The 24244-nt window shown below is 32.3% G+C and overlaps 1 protein-coding gene across 1 annotated transcript in view; it reads right to left on the bottom strand.

Annotated features, from left to right (window-relative positions):
* LOC114339805 (DDB1- and CUL4-associated factor 8) overlaps positions 1-23591 on the bottom strand; it is a 47624-nt gene extending 24033 nt beyond the window's left edge. The window contains exons 1-5 of the mRNA XM_050657779.1: positions 23459-23591; positions 17408-17660; positions 10354-10921; positions 7933-8108; positions 256-424 (exon numbers count right to left, since the gene is read on the bottom strand). Of these exons, the coding sequence (XP_050513736.1) occupies positions 256-424; positions 7933-8108; positions 10354-10921; positions 17408-17643 (1149 nt within the window). The 5' untranslated portion in view covers positions 17644-17660; positions 23459-23591. The remainder of the gene's footprint in view (positions 1-255; positions 425-7932; positions 8109-10353; positions 10922-17407; positions 17661-23458) is intronic.
* Between the last annotated feature and the right edge of the window lie 653 nt (positions 23592-24244).

Raw genomic sequence — 24244 nt, 5'->3', positions numbered from 1 at the left:
CCGAATAAATAAAAATTTTCAAACCAAAATGAATAAAAACAATCTTTACTCCTCTCCAAAAACTTCCCTTGTCAGACATATACAAAATTTCAAACAAACATGAAGTTTGTAGAATTCCCTGAACACATCCTCCACGATTTTGCATAGGTTAAACCAACCGAAGACTTAAAAAAGAAACAACGACATCAAGAAATGTTATAATGGTCTCTCTAAATTTAGTAATATGTATACTGTAACTTCGAAATAGATACTTACCCTCTCTTTAAATGGATGATATGTATGTAAGGGCTCGTCACTTTTTCTTTGATCGTATACTCTAATTAATTCATCCCTACCACCAACGCAAAACTCTAATGTTCTTAAAGGATTACTATGTATAGTATATAGTGCTATATCTTTATCATCTTCCTTAACGGTGACTAACCTACAATATACACAAAAAATATGTATGAAAAATTGATAATCGAGGTAAGAGAATGGTCTAATAATAGGGTATAGTTAGACCCAAACCCAGACATCTAAAGTGAAAGTTTTCCTCCAACACCAAATTGTTCTATATGGTCCACATAATGTTCAGAAAAAAGTCACACCATTTTGAGCGTCGGGTTTGGGGGGCGAGGGGGGACAAATCTGCAAATTGGTAGTTTTTTACGTTTTTCGTCAATATTTCTAAAACTAAGCGGTTTAGCATGAACAAACTTGTATACAAAAATGTTCTACATTAAATTTGAAATAAAAAAGGCCCTATGCATAACCCTTCTAAAATGAACGGTTCCAAAGTTACAGAGGTAGTATATTATAATTGGTTTAAAAAAAAGCCTAACCCAGACATCCAAAGTAAAAGTTTTTCTTTAACACCAAATTGTTCTATATGGTTCACATATTGTTCAGTAAAAAGTTACACCATTTTGAGCGTCCGGTTTGGGGGGGAGATGGGGGAGAAGTCGGTATATTAGTAGTTTTTTTTGCGTTTTTAGTCAATATTTCTAAAACTATGCTTTAGCGTAAGGAATGTTCCATAGAAAAATGTTCTACATAAAATTTAAAACAAAAAAGGTTCTATACATAATTGTTATAAAATCAACGGTTCCAGAGTTACGGAGGGTGAAAAGTGAAGGTTTTCGATACTTTTTATATTTACCGATTTCTCCCCCCTCTCCCCCCAAACCCGACGCTCGATTATGTAAACCCCCAAACTGATTATGTGGACCATATAGAACAATTTGGTGTTGGAGGATAACTTTCACTTTGGATGTCTGGGTTTTTGGTATAGTTATATCATAATTATTGCCCAAAGAATATAAAAAGTATCGAAAACGACTTTTCACCCTCCGTAACTCTGGAACCGTTGATTTTATAACAATTATGTATAGAACATTTTTTGTTTTTAATTTCATGTAGAACATTTTTGTATATAACAATGATTACGATAAAGCATAGTTTTAGAAATATTGACGAAAAACGTAAAAAAACTACTAATTTACCGGCTTCTCTCCCATCTCCCTCCCAAACCGGACGCTCAAAATGGTGTAACTTTTTACTGAACAATATGTGGATCACATAGAACATTTTGGTGTTGGAGGAAAACTTTTACTTTGGATGTTTGGGTTAGGCCTTTTTTTGGACCAGTTATACTATACTACCTCCGTAACTTTGGAACCATTAGAAAGATTATGCATAGGGCCTTTTTTATTTCAAATTTAATGTAGAACAATTTTGTATAGAGGGTTGTTCATGCTAAACCGCATAGTTTTAGAAATATTGGCGAAAAACTAAAAAAACTACGAATTTACCGATTTCTCCCCCCTCTTCCCCCCAAACCCGACGCTCAAAATGGTGTGACTTTTTTCTGGACATTGTGTGAACCATATAGAACAATTTGGTGGTGAAGGATAACTTTCACTTTGGATGTCTGGGTTATGCCATCTTTTGGATAAACTATACTATACTATAACCAAAAATCTATATAATACATTATTATTTACAGTGGCGGCCGGTCAGGGTCGGCAGTGCCGACCCACACATTTATAGATATAGATTTTTTTTAATATTTAATTTAATCAGAGTTGATGTCATTTGTATCTGTGAAATAAAAAACATCTGTCAGATAATACAGACTGAATTTTATTCATGGTTTTTAAAAGGATTCGGCCAATCCGAGCGTTAAGTGATCCCTGCGCATAAGAGACTTTTCAAAAAATTAATGATCCGAGCCATTCATCTGACTGTTTTCGGCAAGTTGACCCCAGCTCATCTCGAGCTTGACGATTTACACTTAAAACTCAACGAAATACGAGTCGAAGAGCAACCAAACGTATATTTCTCTCCGTAGGCATTAAGCGACAGGTACGGCACATTTAAATCTGCCGATGTTTCATTTGGAAGCATCGGCAGAAATTGTAAAAAATAATCGGCGTCGTTTTACGTCGTTTAATTGATATTGTAATTTATTTAAGTTGCCAGGAATTATCATTTACGGGACATGATGAATCTGAGCATTCGTTAAATCAAAGTAATTATAGAGAACTAATAAAATTGTTTAAGAAATACGATTTGAAATTTTCCAATTTTTTTTCTGATTCGAAGATATTTAGCAGCGTGTCTAAAACAGTACAGAATGAACTAATATAATCAATTAGTTACATTTTGAATAACGTTATTGAATCTGAGATTCTGAAAACCATTTGCTTTTCGCTAGAAGTAGATGAAACTTCTGATTATCATGTCATTCACAACTATCAATTATTGTTCGATACGCGTTACGTGGTAATATTTATGAAAGGTTTTTGGGTTTTACAAACGTCAGTAAAAGCAATAAGGCAGAATATATTTTTGGTGTTTTAAAGGACAGATCAGATTAAAATTTTTGGATATCAAAAATAAATTTTTAAGGCAAATTTACGACGGCTGCGGCGATGAATTGATGGTCTTCAAGCAAAAGTTAAAACTATTGCATCACAAGCTTTATTTACTCACTGTCATGCGCATAGAATGAATACAGTTTTGCAGGATTCGTGTAAAAAAATTAAAGAAAATCGTCTTTTCTTGTCATTTTAGCTCGCCTAAACGGACTACTGTTTTAGAACAATTTGTTTCGAAAAAAATGCAAACATTTTGTCAGATGCGATGAAATTTTAAATCTCGGTTAGTCTTCACTGTAGCAGATTTTCGTGAACAGCTTTTTGAAGTTTTTTATTTTATTATCGAAGGCGACGATTTTGAAAGCGGTGATATCTCGATCCGTGAAGCAATCGGTTTGAGAACTTTATTAATTGATTACTCTTTTAATATTCTTTTAAATATTTTTAAGAAAGTGTTTGCCCAAACCCATTTGATATTCACTGTTGTTCAAAATCAGTTAATTGTCATTATTTATTCCAAAAATAAAATAAGAAAGCTAGTGCAAAATCGCAGAGATTTTCGTAATGATGGAAGTTTCCAATATATACGCAGTGACGTTTTGGGTTCGCTTGATATTTTCGAACCACCCCAAAAAAGACAAAGGCATGATACATATCTCGAAAAACGAGTATATTTTGAAATTTTGGATACCTGCTATTATGCAAATAGATACTCGTTTTTCGAATTTTGAAGATTTGCAAATTTTTGACCTCTAATTTAAAAGTTACCTTCGCCAAAAAATTTCCAATATATTTATTTACAAGTTACTTAAAAATTATGCTGATCCAAATATTTTCGGAAAGAGGGATAAGTTACAAATATGTATAATTTTATATAGTAAGTACTGCAATTCACTACAACAAACTGTTGATAAATTCTCTTATTACCACTAACTTCTGCCTTAAATGAACGGGATTTCTCTTGTCTCAAAATAATTAAAACGTATTGTCGAAACACTATGATACAAGAGAGAATGTCAAGTAAACCAAACAAAAAAAAACAAAAAATCTCCTATGATGATTTAAGCCTTTTAATTAGATGGTATACCTATATGAGAAAAAAAATCTTGCCGACCCTGTCTCTAAGGCCACGAGCCGCCACTGATCATTTAATAGACGTATTACTCCTATAGTTGAATTAGTTTGGATGAAATTTTCTATTAACATATGTCCTAAAAGTTTTTGAAGTTATACTTCCGTAGGAGTGATTGGGAAAAATGTTGTAAGTGAATTTTTATAAAAACGACAGTATGAACTACGAGCACACAGACAGTATGAAGTTAGTTGCTAAATATTTCAAGTTACGTATGTATCAGTGCAAATAAAGTGTGAAAAAAATATTGGTGTTTTTAGTAAATATATTTATTACAATTTTTGTGTCTTCGGATTTGTCTTCGTCGGGAATAGGATAATAAGTATTAAAATATGATGAAAAAAAAAATATTAAAAAGCAATCTGAATATTATTTGTACGATCTTTCAAAATAATTCATTTTGGTATCAATTTTACGACCATAACACACTGACTTATAACCGTAGTCAAGCAGTGTTTAGCGCGATTAAGTTTTGGATAGGTGACCGCTTAGGAACACATCATGTTGTTGTCGTGCTTTACTTTTTTTTGGCATTGTTCTAATAAAATTTTTTGGAAAGTAGTAAGTATTAAAATTATACAGTGTGTCGCATTTAAGATGAATATAGCCCTATACTTCGGCTATTAAAATAAATACAGATTTGAAGTTTTGCACAGTCATACAGGTTGAAGTTTCACATTTTTTGTGATTTTTATAAACAATAAATTCGAACCAATTAAACGATGGTTTGATGAATTCAAAGGCGGTCGTACCAAAACCAATGATGCCGAGCGATCTGGAAGGCTAAATGAGGCAGTTATTCCCGAAAACATCGAATAAACACTAAAAATTATTGTGGAAAACTGCAAAGAGAAGTTGCAATGGAGAGCTGACACTATAACCTCTGTATTTTGGGACCGCAAGGAATTATTTCCATTGACTATTTGAAACATGGAGAAACAATTAACACCGACTACTACATTGGTTTATTGGAGTGGTTAAAGGCCGAAATCATAAATACAAGGCCTCAGTTGTTGAAGAAAACATTGTGGTTTCGCCAAGACAACGCACTGTGTCACAAGCCGATAAAAAAGATGGCAGAAATACATTAATTGAGCTTTCAATGGCTTCCGCACCCACCGTACAGTCCAGGGGTCTTATTTTCGAGTTCATTCGAGCATATTTCGCATACGAAATTAGAAGAATTTCGCTCGAAATCCAGTTTCTTGTATTTTCTAATACTTCGTGTACGAATTTTTTCGTATACGATGGCTCGAATGGGTATGAACCATTCGAATTTGGATGCTCGTATACGAATTGTTTTGTTATTGTCATTTCAAGGTCATTTCAGTTGTCATTGATAGTTTTAATCGTTGTTGTATATACAATATTTTTACATTGCACTTTCTTTTTCAATGACAATGACTGGTTTAAAATAATTTTTTAATGGAAAGAAAAGACATACTGTACGATAATGCATTGAATATATAACCTAACCTAACTTTATGTACGTATTCTAGCATTGGGTCTAAGCTCTAAGCTTGACATATGACACCGTTGCCATATCCACAAATTTTTCATACTATCCCATTATATACAGTTATTTAACAAATAGTTTTGAAACACCCAAAAAAGTAAAGTTTTGAAAGGTAAATAGTAAAATATCAGTGTAAATTCTCAATTTTTTCATACTATCACAGTGCATAAACGTGCATTTAAAAAAACGTTTCGAAACACCAAAAATCTATTAAAATATCAGTGTAAATACTGGATACAAAAATAATAATAAACAGAATAGTGGACTTTGCAAACCGATATTACTAATATTATGCAAGCTTAAGATTCGATTCCAGCTAATATTTTGGCTATTTTTTTAATGATGTGATTATACCACTGATTGAAATTATACAAGAAATAAACAATAAAAGTATGGCAACACTGTGACTCTTCAGATGAAGGTTAAGCCCAATGTTGTTCGAATTTGCAGTGTTACCGGTGCAAATTCTTCTGGTATACGTATAACATTTCGAAGGACGTTCAAAAATACAGATTCAGATTCGTATACGAAATTTTTCATTCGAGTTAACTCGTATGCGAACAAATTCGATTGAATTCGAAAATACGACCCCAGATCTGGGCCTAGATTCCGTGCAGTGTAGATTTCTACACGTAGCTGTCTACTGTAGCTATCTATTCTCAAAGGCGATAGTAGCTTTTGTTGGCATTCTATGCACGTATCGACAACGTTTCGGAAAGTTTCGGCAATATACTAGTCAAACGAAAAACGTTTATGGAAATCTGGTGACATTTAGTATTTGATGTTTAACACAGTAAAAACAGCTGTTACAGCGTTGCCACATTTTATGTAGGAAATCTACTGCATGTTTAGCTAAAATCTACTAAACCAAAAACTAAAATAGATAAAATTAACTTATTTAAAACAACAGCTAACTTAACTAGAAATTAATATAATGTGAATGTTTGTAAAAAAAATCAAACTTTTTTACATTTCAAATGGGAAACAAAATGACTCATGTACTTTGAATTAATTTTTACCAGTTTCATATTTAATATTTTTATATATTTTGTCATCCATTGATTTTAACATCTGCTTGTCTGGATCAAATTGGGTATAATTCCCAACCTCATTCATACCTTCTTTGGCAAATAATCTTGAAAATACATTTTTATTCAAAAGTTTATTGCGATCATCAGTTTTAATACGGTTAAAAACGGAAAAAATTATTTCGAATTTTACATTAGAAACGGGTAAACGCAGCATTTTTTGCAAAGTTACATTGTTTAGATATTTTAGTTTTCCGTCGTTAGCTTTTAATAGCCTCACCGAATGCCAGAACTCTTCAATATTACCCGAAATACTACTTGCACTGCTGCTTGAAACAAACAATTTTTGTATGTATACCCAGACTCCAGTTTCATTTCTCTGGATTCATTATCTACGTACTACGCCCTGAATCTTATTTTCGGTAATGACAAAAGTCTGAAAGTTAATTTAAAAATGTGGTAAATACTATTAAAAAGCTAATTTCATTTTAGTCATAACAAAATGTTGATATATTATACCAAAAATCTACTAAAAAATATTGCCTACTGAATTTAAAACAAAATATCAAAAATCTATCCAAAAAGTAGAAATCTACTGAATGTGGCAACGCTGAGCTCTTAGGGGCCGTTCAAGTATTACGTAACGCAGGCTGGGGGAGGGGGGTAAAAATCTTCAAAAATTGCGTTACGCAATAGTTAAACGCCCATTAGAGTGCGTTACGTGGGGGGAGAGGGGGTCAAAAATCTTCAAAAATCGCGTTACGTAATACTTGAACGCTCCCTTACTTGGAGTAGAACACAAAATACCTTCTTTCTTTGTCACGTGGCAATTATGATAGAAAACGATACGTCTCGACACCTCGCTTTCTGGCGAACGCTTCGAAGCGAATAATTTGATGCACGGAATACCAGTCGTATACAAACGAGGCGATTGACAGATTTCTACACGTCGCGTCCTGGAATCCCAGTTCTGGTCCCCAGAGACTATCGACTTTTTTCTGATCTAAAAAAAATGCTCCTTGGCAAGATATATCGCTCCGATGAGGAAGTAATCGCAGAAACTGAAACTTATTTTGAAGATAAATCGTTTTACAAGGGCGGCATCGAAAAATTAGAAAAGCGTTGGATTGATTGTAGATTATCTTGACGAATAAAGAATAATTTTTGCAAAAAAAATGTTTTACTAGTTATGTGGTAAAACAACAATTTGTGAAAGAAGCACACATTCGTGGAAAGGTTTTTGAATTAATAAAAAAAAGTCAAAATTAACTGAACTTTCTTGACGACATACTAATAACTAATTCAACTGTAGAATACCAATTTTGATAATAGCAATTTAAAAAAGTACAATAAAATTGTTTGCTAATGTTTAATATTATTATAAATATTATCTACCTCTCCTGTTTACTTTTCCTAACGTCATGGCTATATACAATACCGTCTTCACCGGCACTAAGAACTATGTGAGGTTGTTCTGCAATAACAGATATTTTGTGACAAGGTCCACGGTGACATCCTAATTTTCTATTTTCCCGTAAGCCTTCCTCTTGAGAAACTTGGGCAATTCTCACCTAAACAATATAAACGCAATGATTTACTCTACTCTACTTGTTAATTTTGATACATGGTTAGTTCAATTCCAAGATAAGCTCGTCGGCAACAGTGTCAGAGTCGTGATTGGTAGTTTTCTGTAAAGAGGCCGAAATCATCGGACCGAACTCAGACCGAAAAACATTAGGTACATAAAATCCACAAGGAAAAAAGTTTTCCTGTAGTTGGCTGTATACCATGTAACACAAAAAACTGTAAAATTCTTTATAAAAGGTATATATTTAAAATCCTTGAAAAGGGCTACATCACAATCACAACTAGTTTTCGACTGGTTTACCAGTCATCATCAGTGCTTACGTGAAGTTTACATGCTAACCACCAAGATATAATTTAACAAAAATATGAGGGTCAAAGCCCTGTAAAAGTAATCCGTCAAGGAAACATCAGTTGAAAATGCTAACTTAAGCGTGGATGTTTGAAATATTTTTACTAATATGCCCCAGGTAACATCTGAGCTGTGATTTGACTTGTTCACATGGTGGAAGTGTGGCAGCAAGTGACAATGAAATGGGATTCCCACTTCCACCATGTGAACAAGTCAAATCACAGGTCAGATGTTACCTGGGGCACATTAGTAACATCTGAGTTGTGATTTGACTTGATCACATGGTGGAAGTGTGGCAGCAAGTGACAATGAAATGGGAATTTCCCAAGTTGCTAATTAGGAGGTGATTTTCCTGATTTTTTTTTTGCCAAAACAAAACTTAACAACTGTATTTTGAGCGTAACTTGCTTACATTTTATGCCAGAATATTGTTTTATAAATACAGACATAAAGCTTTTTAAACTCTTTAAAAAAGTTGTAGTGAGTTTTCTCCAAAAGTGCTACAATATTTGGATATTTTAAGTTGAAATATTCTATTTGGAATTTGGCGAATATGAACCTATTTTTCTTTAGTTATAACTCTAACTTCTACTAGGTCTAGAGACTTCAAGCATACACAATTTTTTCATTTTTTACAGGCTATATTTTCGCTACGAACGTTTTTTTTTCGACACAATACTTACTTTTTGAGTTATTTGCGAAAAACCGTCTAAAAACGTGTTTGTTTTGTTGAAAAAGGAACATATTCACTCGCAAATAACTCGTAAAGTATTGACTTAGTGAAAAAACTGTAAAGAAAAGTGGCTTAAAAATAGTCAGTTTATCGAATTCCGGACTTATTTTGAACGTATGTTTTTCACCCATGAGAAGGAGTGAAACTCACCCCCAGGGCAAAAGCACACATCGGCACAACATCACTTTTTTCTTTGACATGTTAACTATGCTTATGCCAAATTTCAGGTCAATTCAAACGGTTCTTTAAAATTTACAGCAAAAACCGTCAAATAATGTAATGTACTATAGGAAATGGTTCAAGAAACGAAGTCTACCCTATATCCTATGCCACGTTTATCTTGGGGGTGGTTTCCACCCCTTCTCGGGGGGTGGAAATCAAAATAACCACGGAAGTGGCTAGAGAACCTAAATCTAAGCGAAATTTTTTTTGAAAACAATACTTTTTGAGTTATTCGTGTTTGAAAATTTGCCATTTTCATTCAAAAATGACATCTTTTCGTTTTGCGAATATCTTAAAAACTATGCATCTAACGAAAAAAACCTATATAACACATTTTTGTAGCTTATAAAAAACAAAGAGATTCGTTTCTTCATAAATCTTCTAATTATAATACAAAAAGAGATATTATGGTAGGTGAAAAGAAAATTTTTTGGTGCATGCTCAAATCGATGTATTCAACTTGAAGTAACAGAGAAATGGTCGATTTTAGGGTTATAATGCTAACAATACCTTTTGTAGTGCTTGAAAAGACCTTTAAAATGAACACTATTAAATGTCGATTACATTAAAACTAAGCGAAATATGGTGTAAAAAAATTGATGATTAATGTATTTTAACAAAAAATGAGAAGTATATTTAGCCCCTCATTTACCAGAATTTAAATAATGATTATTAATATTTTGTATTTCGATAACAACTTCCGAAGTCGAAGTCAAAACGTCAATAAATTTCATTTTTAACCTAAATTGTGGCTTATTTCCCAATAAAATAGTATATAGCTGAGGAATGCTTTTGTTTTGACGGAGCTTATCTTGGAAACGAACACAGCATAGTAACTTCGGCTAGATGGCTCTAGTACGCCTCGTATTTGGAAAGTCCTCATCAATTGCTACATGAAAATCAAAATAAGAAAAAAATTACTCACCTGTCCATCCCTTGCACAGGAAGCTATATGCATATCGCCAGATAAATTTAAAAATTTCGTTTGGAAGACATTTCCTTTATGTTTCGAATCGTATTTTAACATTGATTTCCCTAATTTCCAGTCCCACAGTACAACCTGCAGATCATCCGAACCACTAGCCAACAATTGTCCGTTCGGATGAAAATTTAAACTATTAACACAGCCGTCATGTCCTTCTAATTTATACATTAACTCTAACCTCTGTACACTATGTAAAGAACCGTAACAACGCTTTTGGAACAGATCAGAACTTTGCATCTTCGAATTGGCACCTAATTGTCTATTATTGATTTCTGGTACGATGAACCATCCGTGCTTCGGTTTCTCCTTTTTTAATATTGATAATACTGCCAGATCTCCGGAATCGTCGGAGTCTGCTTCGGTGTCGAAGCAGACGATAGTTGAATTTGAGCTGCTGGTACTGGATCTTGCGGGATTTACATCATCTAAGTTATCCTCCTCATCTTCCGAATGTTCCTCGTGTAGAGCGGAGTCTTCATCGTCGCCTTGATAATCATCTTCGTTGGAACTAAAACAATATAAACATAACTTAAATGTTTTACCTGTCCAAGTTAAAATATCGTATTTATGGCAATCTACAGCACAAACTAAACCAATAGGGGAGTGCATATAGATTTTCACTTCGGAAAAATTCAATCAGGAGTCCCACAAGGTAGTATATTGGGTCCACTTCTTTATGTACTGTACACATCCGATTTACCAACCTCTCCACAAACCACCGTTGGAACTTTCGCTGATGACACAGCAATATTTGCAACTGAAGAGGATCCAAGAGCTGCAGTATTAAAACTTCAAGAACACCTAGACCAAATTGGACAGTGGTTAAAGAAATGGAAGATAAAAGCTAATGAAACTAAGTCAACACATATAACTTTCACACTAAGGAAAGACCAATGCCCAAATATTAGCCTTAATTAAGTCAACATACCACAACAGAACATCGTCAAATACCTGGGGCTTCATCTTGATTCTAAATTAAACTGGAAACAACACATTTTAAAGAAGAAGAAACAAATTGAGTTGAGAGTGAAATAAATTAATTGGCTTATAGGTAGAAACTCTCGACTCTCAATTGAGAACAAACTGCTGATTTATAAAACAGTAATCAAACCTATATGGACGTACGGTATATAACTATGGAGTTGTGCCAGGAAATCAAACACAAAAATTATCCAAAGAACTCAATCAAAAATTCTACGCACCATCGCAAATGCCCCGTGGTACATTTCCAACCAAACCCTTTATACAGACCTAAACATCCCGTTAATCAGCACAGTAATTCAAGAAAGAGCCAACAGACACCACGAGAAATTGGAAGGCCACCCCAACCAATTAATATTACCATTACTGCAGCCACTAAACGCGAAGATTATGGCCTATAGATCTTCGCTGAAACTGAGGTGAAACCGATGGGTGATGTACCTCATAACGCCATTTTAGTGTACAATATTACATTGATATAAGTTATTGTACTTGTTATCAAATTAACTCATAGAATATGTAATTCTGATTGTTAATAAATGCTTACAAAAAAAAACTTCGGAAAAAATCAAACAAGATAGAACTTTTTGTAATTTCATTAAGAAATGTTTAATAAACAACATATCAAAAAGTTCTACTCGAGAAGTGGGTGCTTCATTTTTTATTAAACAAATGAACTACGAAATTAGATGTTTTTTAAATAACTCCGAAAATATATATTTTAGAAAAAAACTGACTTGACCATTAAAAAATTCAGAAAATTTTACAAAAAAACCTTATATAAAGAATTCTCTAAAATTAAATCTGTATCTTCTATAATTTTTTATTTATAACGCTAAAGTCACCCTTCTCACAAACATTGGCGCACTGTAAACTAACGTTCGGCGAGGTGCACGGTTGAGTTATTTTAATGTAATTCTTTAACTAATGAATCAAATGAAATCTTACAAATTGAACATGAAGGAAGAATAATTAAGCTATCTTATGGTTATAATAGAAAGAAATAAAATGTATGGGCATAAGTACGGTGTGGGCGGAAAGTGAGCCTTACATGAATTTTGTTTAAAAATGATTTAAAAATGTGTAACTAATACAATTTTTCTTTAAAAAATCTCAATTTTGCACAACTTACCTTTGAAGCATCTTACTAAATGTTTCATTCAAAAAAAATCTCAAAAATTTAATTCAAATGATATCACGTCTCAAAAAATGGAATTTTTGAAATCTTCGTAGTTTTATAGAATTACCACCATTTTAAGACGGTATTACTCAAGTTTAAACAGATCTATTACAATTTTATAAGTGATTTTTTAAAGCTTAGGATGTAATCTTTAAAATGCACTGAATTATTTTACTTTAGAAATGAAATAAACTATTTCTTTTTAAGAAAATTAAGAAAGATAACAAAAATGTAATACAAAAACCGAAAATTACCAGCTAAAAAAATGTTTACACAAAGTGATCAAAACTTTTTTCTGTAAAACTTACCTAAAATACATTTAATAATAAGCCTCAACAATAATAAATGTTCAGCAAAAAAAAAATTTTTAGCTCTTATACAGTATGTCTGCGTAACTTGGAACCTATTGATAACTTTTGTATTATCAGTTTTACGAAAAAAAGTTATTCTTTATAAAATACTCTGCATCGTATATAATCTAAGATGCAATCATCAAATATCAAATTGAATTAATGTTATACGAGGTATGTCAAAAAATATGAATTTCACTCAAGAGTAAAGTGCCTTTACATTTCACAATATCGAAAATTGTTATTAAGAAAAGTTGTTTGGAATTAAAAAATTTGTTTTAGTGTCCAATTACATCCTTATAATTAATATAACTTTTTTTCGTAAAAGTAATAATAAAATAGTTATCATAATTGTAATAAAATGATGAGGATACGTGATTTGAGAAAAAATTGAATTTTTTTTTTTCGATTAGAATGTTTTTGTATATTTAGACATAGTTTCTAATTTCAAACAACTTTTCATAATATCATTTTTTGATATTCTGGAATATAAAGGTACTTTACTCTTTAACGAAATTCACATTTTTGACAGAACTCGAATGAAATTGATAAAATTTGATATCTGATGGTTTAGTTTTAGATTTTTGACTATCCAGAGCATTTTATTAAGAATAACTTTTTTTCGTAAAATTTATAATAAAAAAGTTTTCCATGTGGTTTATAGCTACGCAGACACACTGTATAAGAGCTTCTGTATAAGAACTTTCAAATTGCAATGCCATATTCGGATTCAGCATAATCAAAAACAAAATAGAAACATATTTGATCAAAGTAAAATGATGAATTTAACGATATTTTTAAAATCATTTATACAAAACAATTGTTATTGTTTAAACAATTAGTGACCAAATCTGCTAGTAGAACTTTTTACTTTAACATGTATATAAACTAACAAAAGAAGTTTTAGAAAAATATAAGCTTGTTTGAATTTTTCCGAAGCAATGCATGTATTCGTTCTAATTGCACTCCCCTACAACGCATACCAAAAATGTTCCCCTGTACATTCGTCAACTCATTGCTGAAAACACCGTGCGAGAAAAACCGGGCATAGATCTAGAAACAATATACAATATGGTGCAAATGTATGGAATAAATTCGTAATTTCGGAAGACGACGACTTTGAAGAAAAATCCTGAAACAGGTCGATTTGTATTTTTAAATTATGATTTTTTAACACATACATCATAATAGTGACATCATCCATCTGAGCCTGATGACGTAATCGATGATTTCTTTAAATGAGAATAGAGGTCATGTGCTAGCTCATTTGAAAGGTTATTCAATTATCTATATAGTAATATAAACATTAGCATAATTATTTATACAGTATCCAAAACAAATTTTGTTTAATTCAATTGGCACAAAAAGTGTCAAAAAATTCAAAATACATTTTACTGCTGACAAAAGACAGAAAAAAAATTATTTGACAAATAAACATTGTTTTTCAATGATTATTTGTTCAATTATTATTTATTCAAAACAATGATTATTTATAAAATAAACATTTTTGTCTGTTTTCTGAGAGCAGTAAAATGTTTTTTGAAATAAATAAATTACATACATTCTTCTTTTTGTGTCAATTAATTTATTTCAAAAAAAAAAATTTGCTACGCTCTGAACATTACTGAATAGATATTTGAATAACCTTTCAAATGAGCTATCACATGACCCTTATTCTCATTTTAAAAAATCATCGATTACTGTCGATGTCCACTGGATGACGTCACTAGTAGGATATATATGCCAAAAATCATAATTTAAAAATACAAATCGACCTGTTTCAGGATTTTTTCCTAAAGTCGCCGACTTACAAAATAACGAATTTATTCCTTTTATTTCCACCATACTGTATGATTTTTGGTCCATTCAACAAATTAAACATGAAATCCCACAGAAAGCAATTTTGCAAGAAGAATTTGTTGATCCACACCATCAAATGCTTTATTAAAATCAGTATATATAGCATCCACCTGTTTTCGACCCTCGATTTGCTTTATAAGCTCAGACTGATAGCAAACTGAATTAGTAGCTGTGAATTTTTTGCACAAAAATATGCCGAGATTCAGATAAGCCCAGTGCACAAGCACAATAACCGTTTAGCTATCAAACTATTCGCGGTGTGCAAGTACTTGGAGGGGATACGAGAAACGATCGTGCGAGAATAGCGGAGAAATATTGCAACTTTCTAAAATAATTCATAGTGTCAATTGAAATTGTCAAATTGACGTATATTTCATACCTACTGTCACTTAAGAAGAAAAATTATATATTGCTCCACAATATTGATATGATATGCAATTATTATATAAAAGTAAATGTAATTAATTGTATTTTGCTTGCAGTACTGCATTTTAATAACTAATTTTATTTACTACATACAATTGTTTACGTTTTAATAACATAACCTGAATCTTATTTTTTCTTCTTATTATTTTTTTGGACTATGGCCTTGACAATTATCCAGTAACCAGGACTAATATAATTGGCCAATATAATTAAAAGTGCGAATAATGTTGCTGAGCGTAGAAACCAGGTGTCGCTTTGCCGAACTTGCACGGTCCCAACAGAACAATTTAGGTATTGCATTGCAGACTAAATACATTTACTTTTCAATAATTTTCTTTTATCTTTTCGATAATTTTCAATGTTTTCTTTGGTACAAGAACTCTCCTTCCAAACATCAGGAAATAAAGATGACTGTATCATCTATTAAACAAAGTATGTAATGGCACATGGTAACAGTGCAAAAACACTTTTTTAAAAGAAAACACCATCAGGCCCGGGGATTACCTTATTTGGAAGAGAACTAAGTTATACAATCAAAAATATCAATAGGAGTAATTTCAAAGACATTTGTGCCAACATTGTTATTGATGGGGATATTTGGAATCTGAAGGTTATTAATACCAGGAGTATAGCCAGTTTGAAAGAAGTCCTTGAACAAATTAGCAATTTATTGCCCATTATAAACAGATTGATCCCTGTAAAACATAGCATTTAGTAAACTGTGACTGGAATGTTTATCATTAACATATTTCCAAAAGATTTAGTATTACTTTTCAACTCAGTATCTATATAGTTCTTCTCAGGGCCCTTCTTTCAGTGCGTTATTAATTTTGATGTCATATATGATTTTAAGAATGTGAATGATATTTTAGTTACTTAAATTTGACAGAATCGTAATAGGTCAAATATGAAAAGTTTATTGCATTCTAACACTTTTATCGCAATTTGGTATAAAAACAAATCAATAGTTATTTATTGTATTTATAAGTTTTATTTTTTGATTTCTATAGTCGCATATATTGTATAGTATGGTTCTTTTCATGAGCATTTTTCAGTGCGTCACAAATGATAGAAAAAAAGGTTAGTCCGTGATAAATACACATTTATGACATTTATTCTAACATGACATTTTAGTTAAATCTGTTTTAACATGTGTTTATTGCATTTATAAAATGGTATTTTCTTTGATTTGTATAGTCTTATAAATTGTACAGATTAAATTTTTTTTATATAGAATAATATAATATTATTTAATATTATATTATTAGCGCCATTATTAACAACTAGAGTAAATGTTATAAATGCCACCGACGAAATGTAATCAGCGACGTGCGTTTTTTTGTGTCACATACGATTTAATGCGTTAGAGAGAAATCGAAAAACTGTGACGCACTGAAAAATGCTCATGAAAAGAACTCTATAGATATAAATAATAGGTAAATAATTTTTTCCGATTATAGCGCCATCTATCAACAACTACAATAAGTGTAATACATGTGTATAATCACGGACATACTGCTTTTTTCGTCACATCCAAATTAATGCGTTACAAAGAAATCGAAAAACTGTGACACTGAAAGAAGGCTCTGAGAAGAACTATACCTGTAACATATTGACTAAAGCATAACCTGACAAACATTTGCATTTTGTCCTAAGAAAAGATAATTTACTATAATTGGCATCGGTTCGATATTTCATATACATACAATATTGGTTTACTGTGGAATCACTTAAACGAGAATTTTACTGTCATCATTGCATGTAGTTGTCTTTTTAAAGACAAATCACATGTTATGATTTTTATGACATTTCTTAAGTTAAAGGTGATTTCATGTAATCAAATGAACTATCTTCCAATAAAGTGGTCCCAGGAATGCAACTCGTAAATATTGGTAATATCATTTTAAATTCGTCTATTTTAAAATGTGTAATATATGTATGTCTGAATTGTCAATATAGATGAGTCAGATTAAATTAAATTATTAGAACTTTTTACCAAGCAACATAAACAAAATCTGTTTACTTTATTAATATTTTGTATTTGCATAAAGATTTCCGAAATGGAAGGCGAAACTTCAATAAATGTAATTGCCAACTTAAATTGTGGCTTATTTCCCAAGTAAAATACTAAGTTGCATAAGATGCCACAAAAAAAAATAGATTCAGAACAAAATTATTTAGATGCAAAATATGTTACCTTCTATTCTCTTGATTTTCCGTGCTGCTGGTATGATTTCTATAATTACGATTTTTAGAATTCCTAGATCTGGGAAATCCGCTATCTGTACTAGTACTAGCAGTTTCTTGCTCAGTATTACTACAAGTACTAGAAGATTCTTCTACAACTTCTCCTTCTGTTTTTAATCTTTTTGAGTTTCCTGGGGTACTTGCAGGTTTTTTCCTATTTTCATCATCAGATATATTGTCATCCATGGTGTAAATCTGTGATTCTAAAAATAAAGTACAGTATTATTTGAATTGTCAGTGTTGCCGACTCATTTAGTGTTCATTGACTTAGAGAAGGCCTATGAAACAGTACCCTTAAAAAGACTGATTGAAATATTCATGAAGGCAGGCCTAAGTAATGCATACATCAACGCTACAACGTACATGTACGCAAATGCAAAAAGTGGAGGTAAATTGAGAATAAAATGTCAGACGTAGTTCCTGTCACAAAAGGCTCAACTCAACTGGAGAAGAAAATGCAAAGGGATGGGAATAAGGCTTGGAAACAGATACATAACAAATCTGTTCTTTGCAGATGATCAAGTGATTATGGCAAATGATGAGGAAGACATGGATTATATGATTTGAAAGTTACTGAAGAATACGAAAGTTGGAGACTCACCGTCAACTTCTACAAAACGGAATATTATAGAATATAGAATAAAGGATGAAGAAAGAGACTCACAACTCTAGATTAGAGATATAAAAAATTAGAGATATGCTTCTTTCATGAGCATTTTTCAGTGCGTCACAAATGATAGAAAAAAAGGTAAGTCCGTGATAATATACATTTTAGTGACATGACATTTTAGTTAAATCTGACAGTTGTCAAATTTTATTTGCAATTTGGCATAAAAACAAATCAATTTTGTTTATTGCATTTATAAAATGGTATGTTCTTTGATTTGTATAGTCTTTTAAATTGTTCAGATTATATTCGTAGATATATTATATAATTCGCAAATTATTTTATTTTCAATTATAGCGACATCTACTGACAACTAGAATAAATGTTATAAATGTCACCGACGAAATGTAATCACCGACGTGCGTTTTTTCTGTCACATACAATTTAATGCGTTAGAAAGAAATCGAAAACTGTGACGCACTGAAAGATCCTCATGAGAAAAAGCATATAAAAAATGTGGGAATTTGAATACCTCGGGACAGTGATAGCAAAGGAAAGGACATTGAGACTTGATCACATCTCAAATGAAGAAATGAGAAGAACAGGAAGTATTTGCAATACAATACATACAATAGAATCCAGACTTTTCTGTGTCTGTTGTTAGGTGTTGATGCCATCATTTTGGTTTTGTCTTTATTTATTTGTAGGCCCATATGTTATGAGACATTTCTTCTAGCTTGTCTATTGTACTAGCAATTAAGTCTATACTAAAAGCCGTTGCCAGTTTGCCCCGAGAAGCACATCCAGACCAGTGATTTCTCAGTCTATCGCCAAACTACCACGCACCTACCACTGTGCTGACATAAGCGGCATCACTGAGTGTCCTAAGACCAACACTGCATTCTAACTGTGGCTTCTAATTTAGATTATCTACATAGACCATACTTTGTGAGGATTTGTTAAAGATATTTCCTTTGTTTTCTAATATGGTGTCTCTAAGATTGTCTTTTCCAAGAATAGGTTGAAAAGGCTTAGTATACACTCTTTGCAGATAACACTACAGTAGATTTTGCACCTGATAATATTGAGGACATGCTGGAGGGGGCATAGCACAGAACTGAGCAATGATTTGCTGCAAATAGGTTGGTTCTGAACAACAATAAAACTAAACAAGTGATTTTCACAATGAGATATCGGCGGCGGAAAGGCAGGACCTCGTAACTGAAAAATTTATATAAAATGAGTTACTTCGGTTTTCACTTTAGAATAAGAGTATCAGCACCTATTAAACAGCGGTTACAGCTGGGAAAATTTCCGGAAGGCTTCCAGAAGGCTTTCCCAGCTCTAACCGCTGTTTAATAGGTGCCGATACACTTATTCTAAAGCGAAAACCGAAGTAACTCATTTTATATAAATTTTTCAGTTACGAGGTCTTGCCTTTTCACTGTCGATATGAGGGTGGTATGAATGACGGAGTTGGTGAGATATTAATAACTTGTGCAAAAAACGAAATAGAAGTCTCTTTATTTTGAGAAACTTTTCAAAATGCCTGAAAATGTCTTTTAGTCTCACTGAACACTATATGTACTAAGTATCAATCCATATTCCACTCACATCTTTCATACTCATACTCTATCCTTTTCTGGTGTCATGTAGCTGACACTCACAGAGTATTTGGTCTGTAGAGAAAGGCTGTGAGAGTTCTTCCTAGTACAGGATTTAGGGAGGCCTACCATCAGGTTTATGAAAGACTGTAAATTCTTATGATTGCCAACCTTCGTCGTGAAGATGGCACATAAAGAAGAAGTAAAGTCTTACTGTACATCATAGAAAACCTTAGATTCATGAAGAGGAAGATCAATCTTTATAGAAGTCACGAAGAGCAGCATTGTAACGATATTAGGCACAAGAAGAATATGATACCAGCATATTGGCATTTGAAAAGTGTCAAATTGAACAATAAAAGATATTTGGCTATAAAATGTTTTAATGTTGTGGGTGAGAATATCAGAAAAAGAATTCTACCTGAAAAGGAATTTGAAAATAACATTATTATATATTATTATTAAATAAAAAACATATTTAGAAACTTTTACACACAATGTATGACATACATACATAAAAAATATGCGTGTACCTCACTAAAAACAATCTATACAAAAATGTGGCTGATTTTCACAATTTTCACAATATCTGTCGTCTTTTTTCATTTTGTTCTTGGCATATTCTCGCCCATGTCTTTCAGAATTTTTTTTTGTAGTAGTTCTTGCACATTTTTCTTCTGCTATATTTATTTCACTCTTTCTTCATTTTAATGTGTCTTTCTTCACCATGTCGTGTTATGTGTTTCTCACTGCAGTAGGACCAACAGTGTGTAGAGGCATCGAAGTGCTTCAACGGACTGCATTGGTCTGATGGGACCATGGTTTTTTTAAAGTATTTCGTAAATAAACATTAATTTTGACGAAATAATCAAACGGAAGACTTTTTGTACAGAAAACTACAGTATGATAACATTGGCCCATAGAGGAGCATATACAAACATATGGCTGGCAGGAAATGTGTTAACACTGCGCACGAGATTTTACAGATTTTCTAGAGCCTTGCTGCATGGAAACATTCAATTGAACATGTAAAATACCTCACTTTTCAAGAAACATCTGACAATCATTTGCGTTTGGCCGATATCTAAACAGTGGTTATTTTACCAATTAAAGATAAGACTTAATAGGGACAGAGGGAATAATTATTAATACAAACCTCTTGCGTAGGTGTAACTTGATAAAAATAGATTAGTAAGTGGTTCATTTTGTCAACCACGATGCAACATGTAGCAAAAATTTGGTGGTTCAAATTTCAATCCAGTGTGCCGAGAAGAGTTAATTGAGGTTTTGTACATATTTGACAAAATATAAGATTTTATATTTTTTACATGAATAAACAATATTGAGATTGACCAAGAACTCAAGACAAAACTACTCTGCTGCTTACTTGTTTGGTCTTGCCTGTCAACCTTGCTACATTTGTGTAACTTTTTAGTTACATATCGATGGCTTAGTGTGAAAACCTCGTATCTCGTTAAATTACAATTTTAGAGGAGAGGCAAAAAAACTGATTTTCTGCATAATATAACCTAAAAACAAAAATTACTGTTACGTATTTTTAATTCAAGCACATTGAGACAAATATCTCATATAGGCCCAGAGCTAAAAGTGTTAAATGTTGCTATTAAATTGGAAATACAAATATTACCTATGAAAAACACGTAAATATCCTTGCAGTATATAGAGCGTTTGCCCTAGTAACTATGATAAACTCGTATATCTTGATATATGTGTTTTTCATCTAAAATGAGGTTGTGTTTATTATTATGTACGAGGTTTTTATTTTTCATAGCTTATTGCACACCTCCAAATACTAGGTTGATACAGTACAAATCTTTTGATTTAAGGTTCATAAAATGTTTCTATATACCGGACTACCTTTTATTGTTCACAAGAAACATTTCTATAAGTCGAATCTCTCAAACAAACACTCCAAATTAAGTACCAAATTCTTGGTTATAAATATACGTGGTATTCACACTAAATCAAAAGAGCAATTGATATACGTGGTTTCTTTTTTCGGCTGTAGAAAATAGTCTAGTGCAGGGGTTCCCAACATTCTAGCAACTGCGTACCACCTGAAATAGTTTGAAGATTTTGGCGTACCACCAAACACAGAGGGAGGGGCATACATGCAAAAATGGAAAGAAGCTCCCTCCGATCCTATTTTTTTAGAAATATGTCTACTAATTATTTCTAATTTTAATTCTTCTCAGTGTATGTGCACAATGTGTACTTTCGGTATTCCTTTATTTTTGCTGCTAGCCCTGTCAATTTGATTTCAAGTAGTTTGCAAAACAAAAACTCTTCTATAACTTCTTCATAAAAATCAAATCATACAAATGCGAGTAGCTGTGCTATGCTTGTATCTACTTGAAGTGCAAAATATGTGCATTCTTGAAGTTTTAAACAAAGTTGTTCTTCAATATTGGAAGACATATCAGTAATTCGCCTTTTCACTGTGTTGTTTAACAATGGCATTTTTTAAATTGCTTTGACTGCCTTTTTTCCTAACACTGTTTGGGCCATTTCCACAGCGGCCGGTAGTAAAAGGGTCTCTCAATTGTGTAAGGCTTTTCATCCTTTGAAATTGTACATCTAGCAAAGTAGGATGCCTAAACAATTCGATCAGCTTACCACATCACAGTGCTTTGTGTATTGGTGACATATCAGCATAGAATGATTCATGCTTTGGCTCGAAAATATTTCGAAACAAGAAACACATTGATGAATAGAATTGTCACTATTTTCTCTGCCAGACTTCAGTATAAAACCATACTGTAAGTAGCTTTTGTGGTATTTCTGATTAGCCTGCGGTTTAGGTTTTTTAACACTATCCTTTGAAGTCACAGGGTTCGCCAAAAACTGCTTCATAGAATATGGAAGCACAACAACTGCACTGGCACTTTCGTAGACAGAGGCCCAGCGTAATCGCTTGTTTCACATATGTGACACGTACCACCTGAAATCTTCCCGCATACCACCAGTGGTACGAGTACCACCCGTTGGGAACCCCTGGTCTAGTGTATTTGGATTTTTTCTAACAGTTGTAAATCGTGAGATACAAGGTTTTCAAACTAAAACCACCAAAATGTCATTTTCAAAAAAAAATGAGATACGAGGTTTTCACTCTAAGCTAATGATATACAAACTAATTGTTGAAATTGTATAACAAGAAATATCTAGAACTTTAGTAGAATGAATAACTATAAAACACTGTGAACATACTGTTAAATTAATATACATAGTGTAAGTAAAACATGTCTAATCTACTTCTCTAGTAGAACAGTAATTATTATAAGGGAGTGTAAACATATTGATATTGATATATTTGTCCTACATCCAAAAACATATGACAACTTTATACTAATCTGTATTTATTGGGAACATAAAGTTATACTATGGCCCCATGCGTATTGTAAATATTAGAGTTTTTAATTTTGTTGGTATTTTATTATTTGGTCATTGTTTTGAAATAATGAAGGTAAAATACTACTTAACAATAGTGTTTAGATTTTTTCATACATTTAAAGTAAAGGAGCAAATAATAGATTAATAGCTTCTTTTCAAAACATTCGTATTATTAGATTAATGTACATAACGGGTATTAATTATGGAATGTTAAAAAAGTGGCGAATGGACATAGGTATCATTGTGGTTATAGGATTCTGGGAATCTAAAAATAAAATAAATGGCGTAGTATTTAGATTATGTTATAAAGCCAATCGTTAGTTATATAGGCAGTTAAAATATACTGTTGATTAGTAAAATATTATTTATATAAATATACCTGATAATCTTTTCTTCCAAATAAAATATTTATTTTTCTATTTTTATTACTGACATATGAGCAGCGAGCACAACGAAAACGAATGATTAATGATTGATGAAAGAACTACAATAATCGATTTGGTTTTTTTCGATTAATCGAATAATCGGGTCAGTAATTTATTTGGTCCACTATAAATAACGATTATGAATTTTGGCGGTTAATATATCAATTAATATATTTTGAAATGGAACAAATTTTCAATAGAATTAGTTGTTTCTCCTTATCGACGGTCTATAAACATTAAAAGTCAAATAACTAAAAAATACGAGCAGTTGGACTTCGTATAAGTCCTAAGTTTTCACCCCTTTCACCCAACGTGACCGGAAGTGGATATTTAAACTTCGCATAATTTGCGTCGATTAATATACAAACATCATGATACAAACCACTAATTTTAACTAATTTTTTCCAAACTTCCAATCATAAATTTTTAATTGGAAACAATATCAAAACCGGACCTAAAAAATATTCGATAGATATAATAATACATAGATTATAGGCCAGCAGGTCCGAAAAATAGCGTAACGCTGAGCAGTTCGGGTCGGTGGTCTATCTATCTCTCTACCGGCGCTTAGCTTTCTCTCTCTGCTAGCATATGATGACCGCCGCCTCTGTGTCTGTGTCGTTCTATTACTCCCACCTCTTGGTAGATACGCTCACACTCGCACGACAGACAAAGATAGCTAGACCACTGTACGTAATTGATATTGGCGTTACATCCCGATGCATTGAGTGGCATATCCC

Source organism: Diabrotica virgifera, chromosome 8, assembly GCF_917563875.1.
Source record: "Diabrotica virgifera virgifera chromosome 8, PGI_DIABVI_V3a".
NCBI classification, from domain to species: domain Eukaryota; kingdom Metazoa; phylum Arthropoda; class Insecta; order Coleoptera; family Chrysomelidae; genus Diabrotica; species Diabrotica virgifera.
The sequence above is the reverse complement of the archived record's forward strand: the minus strand, read 5'-3'. Positions and strand labels throughout refer to the sequence as shown.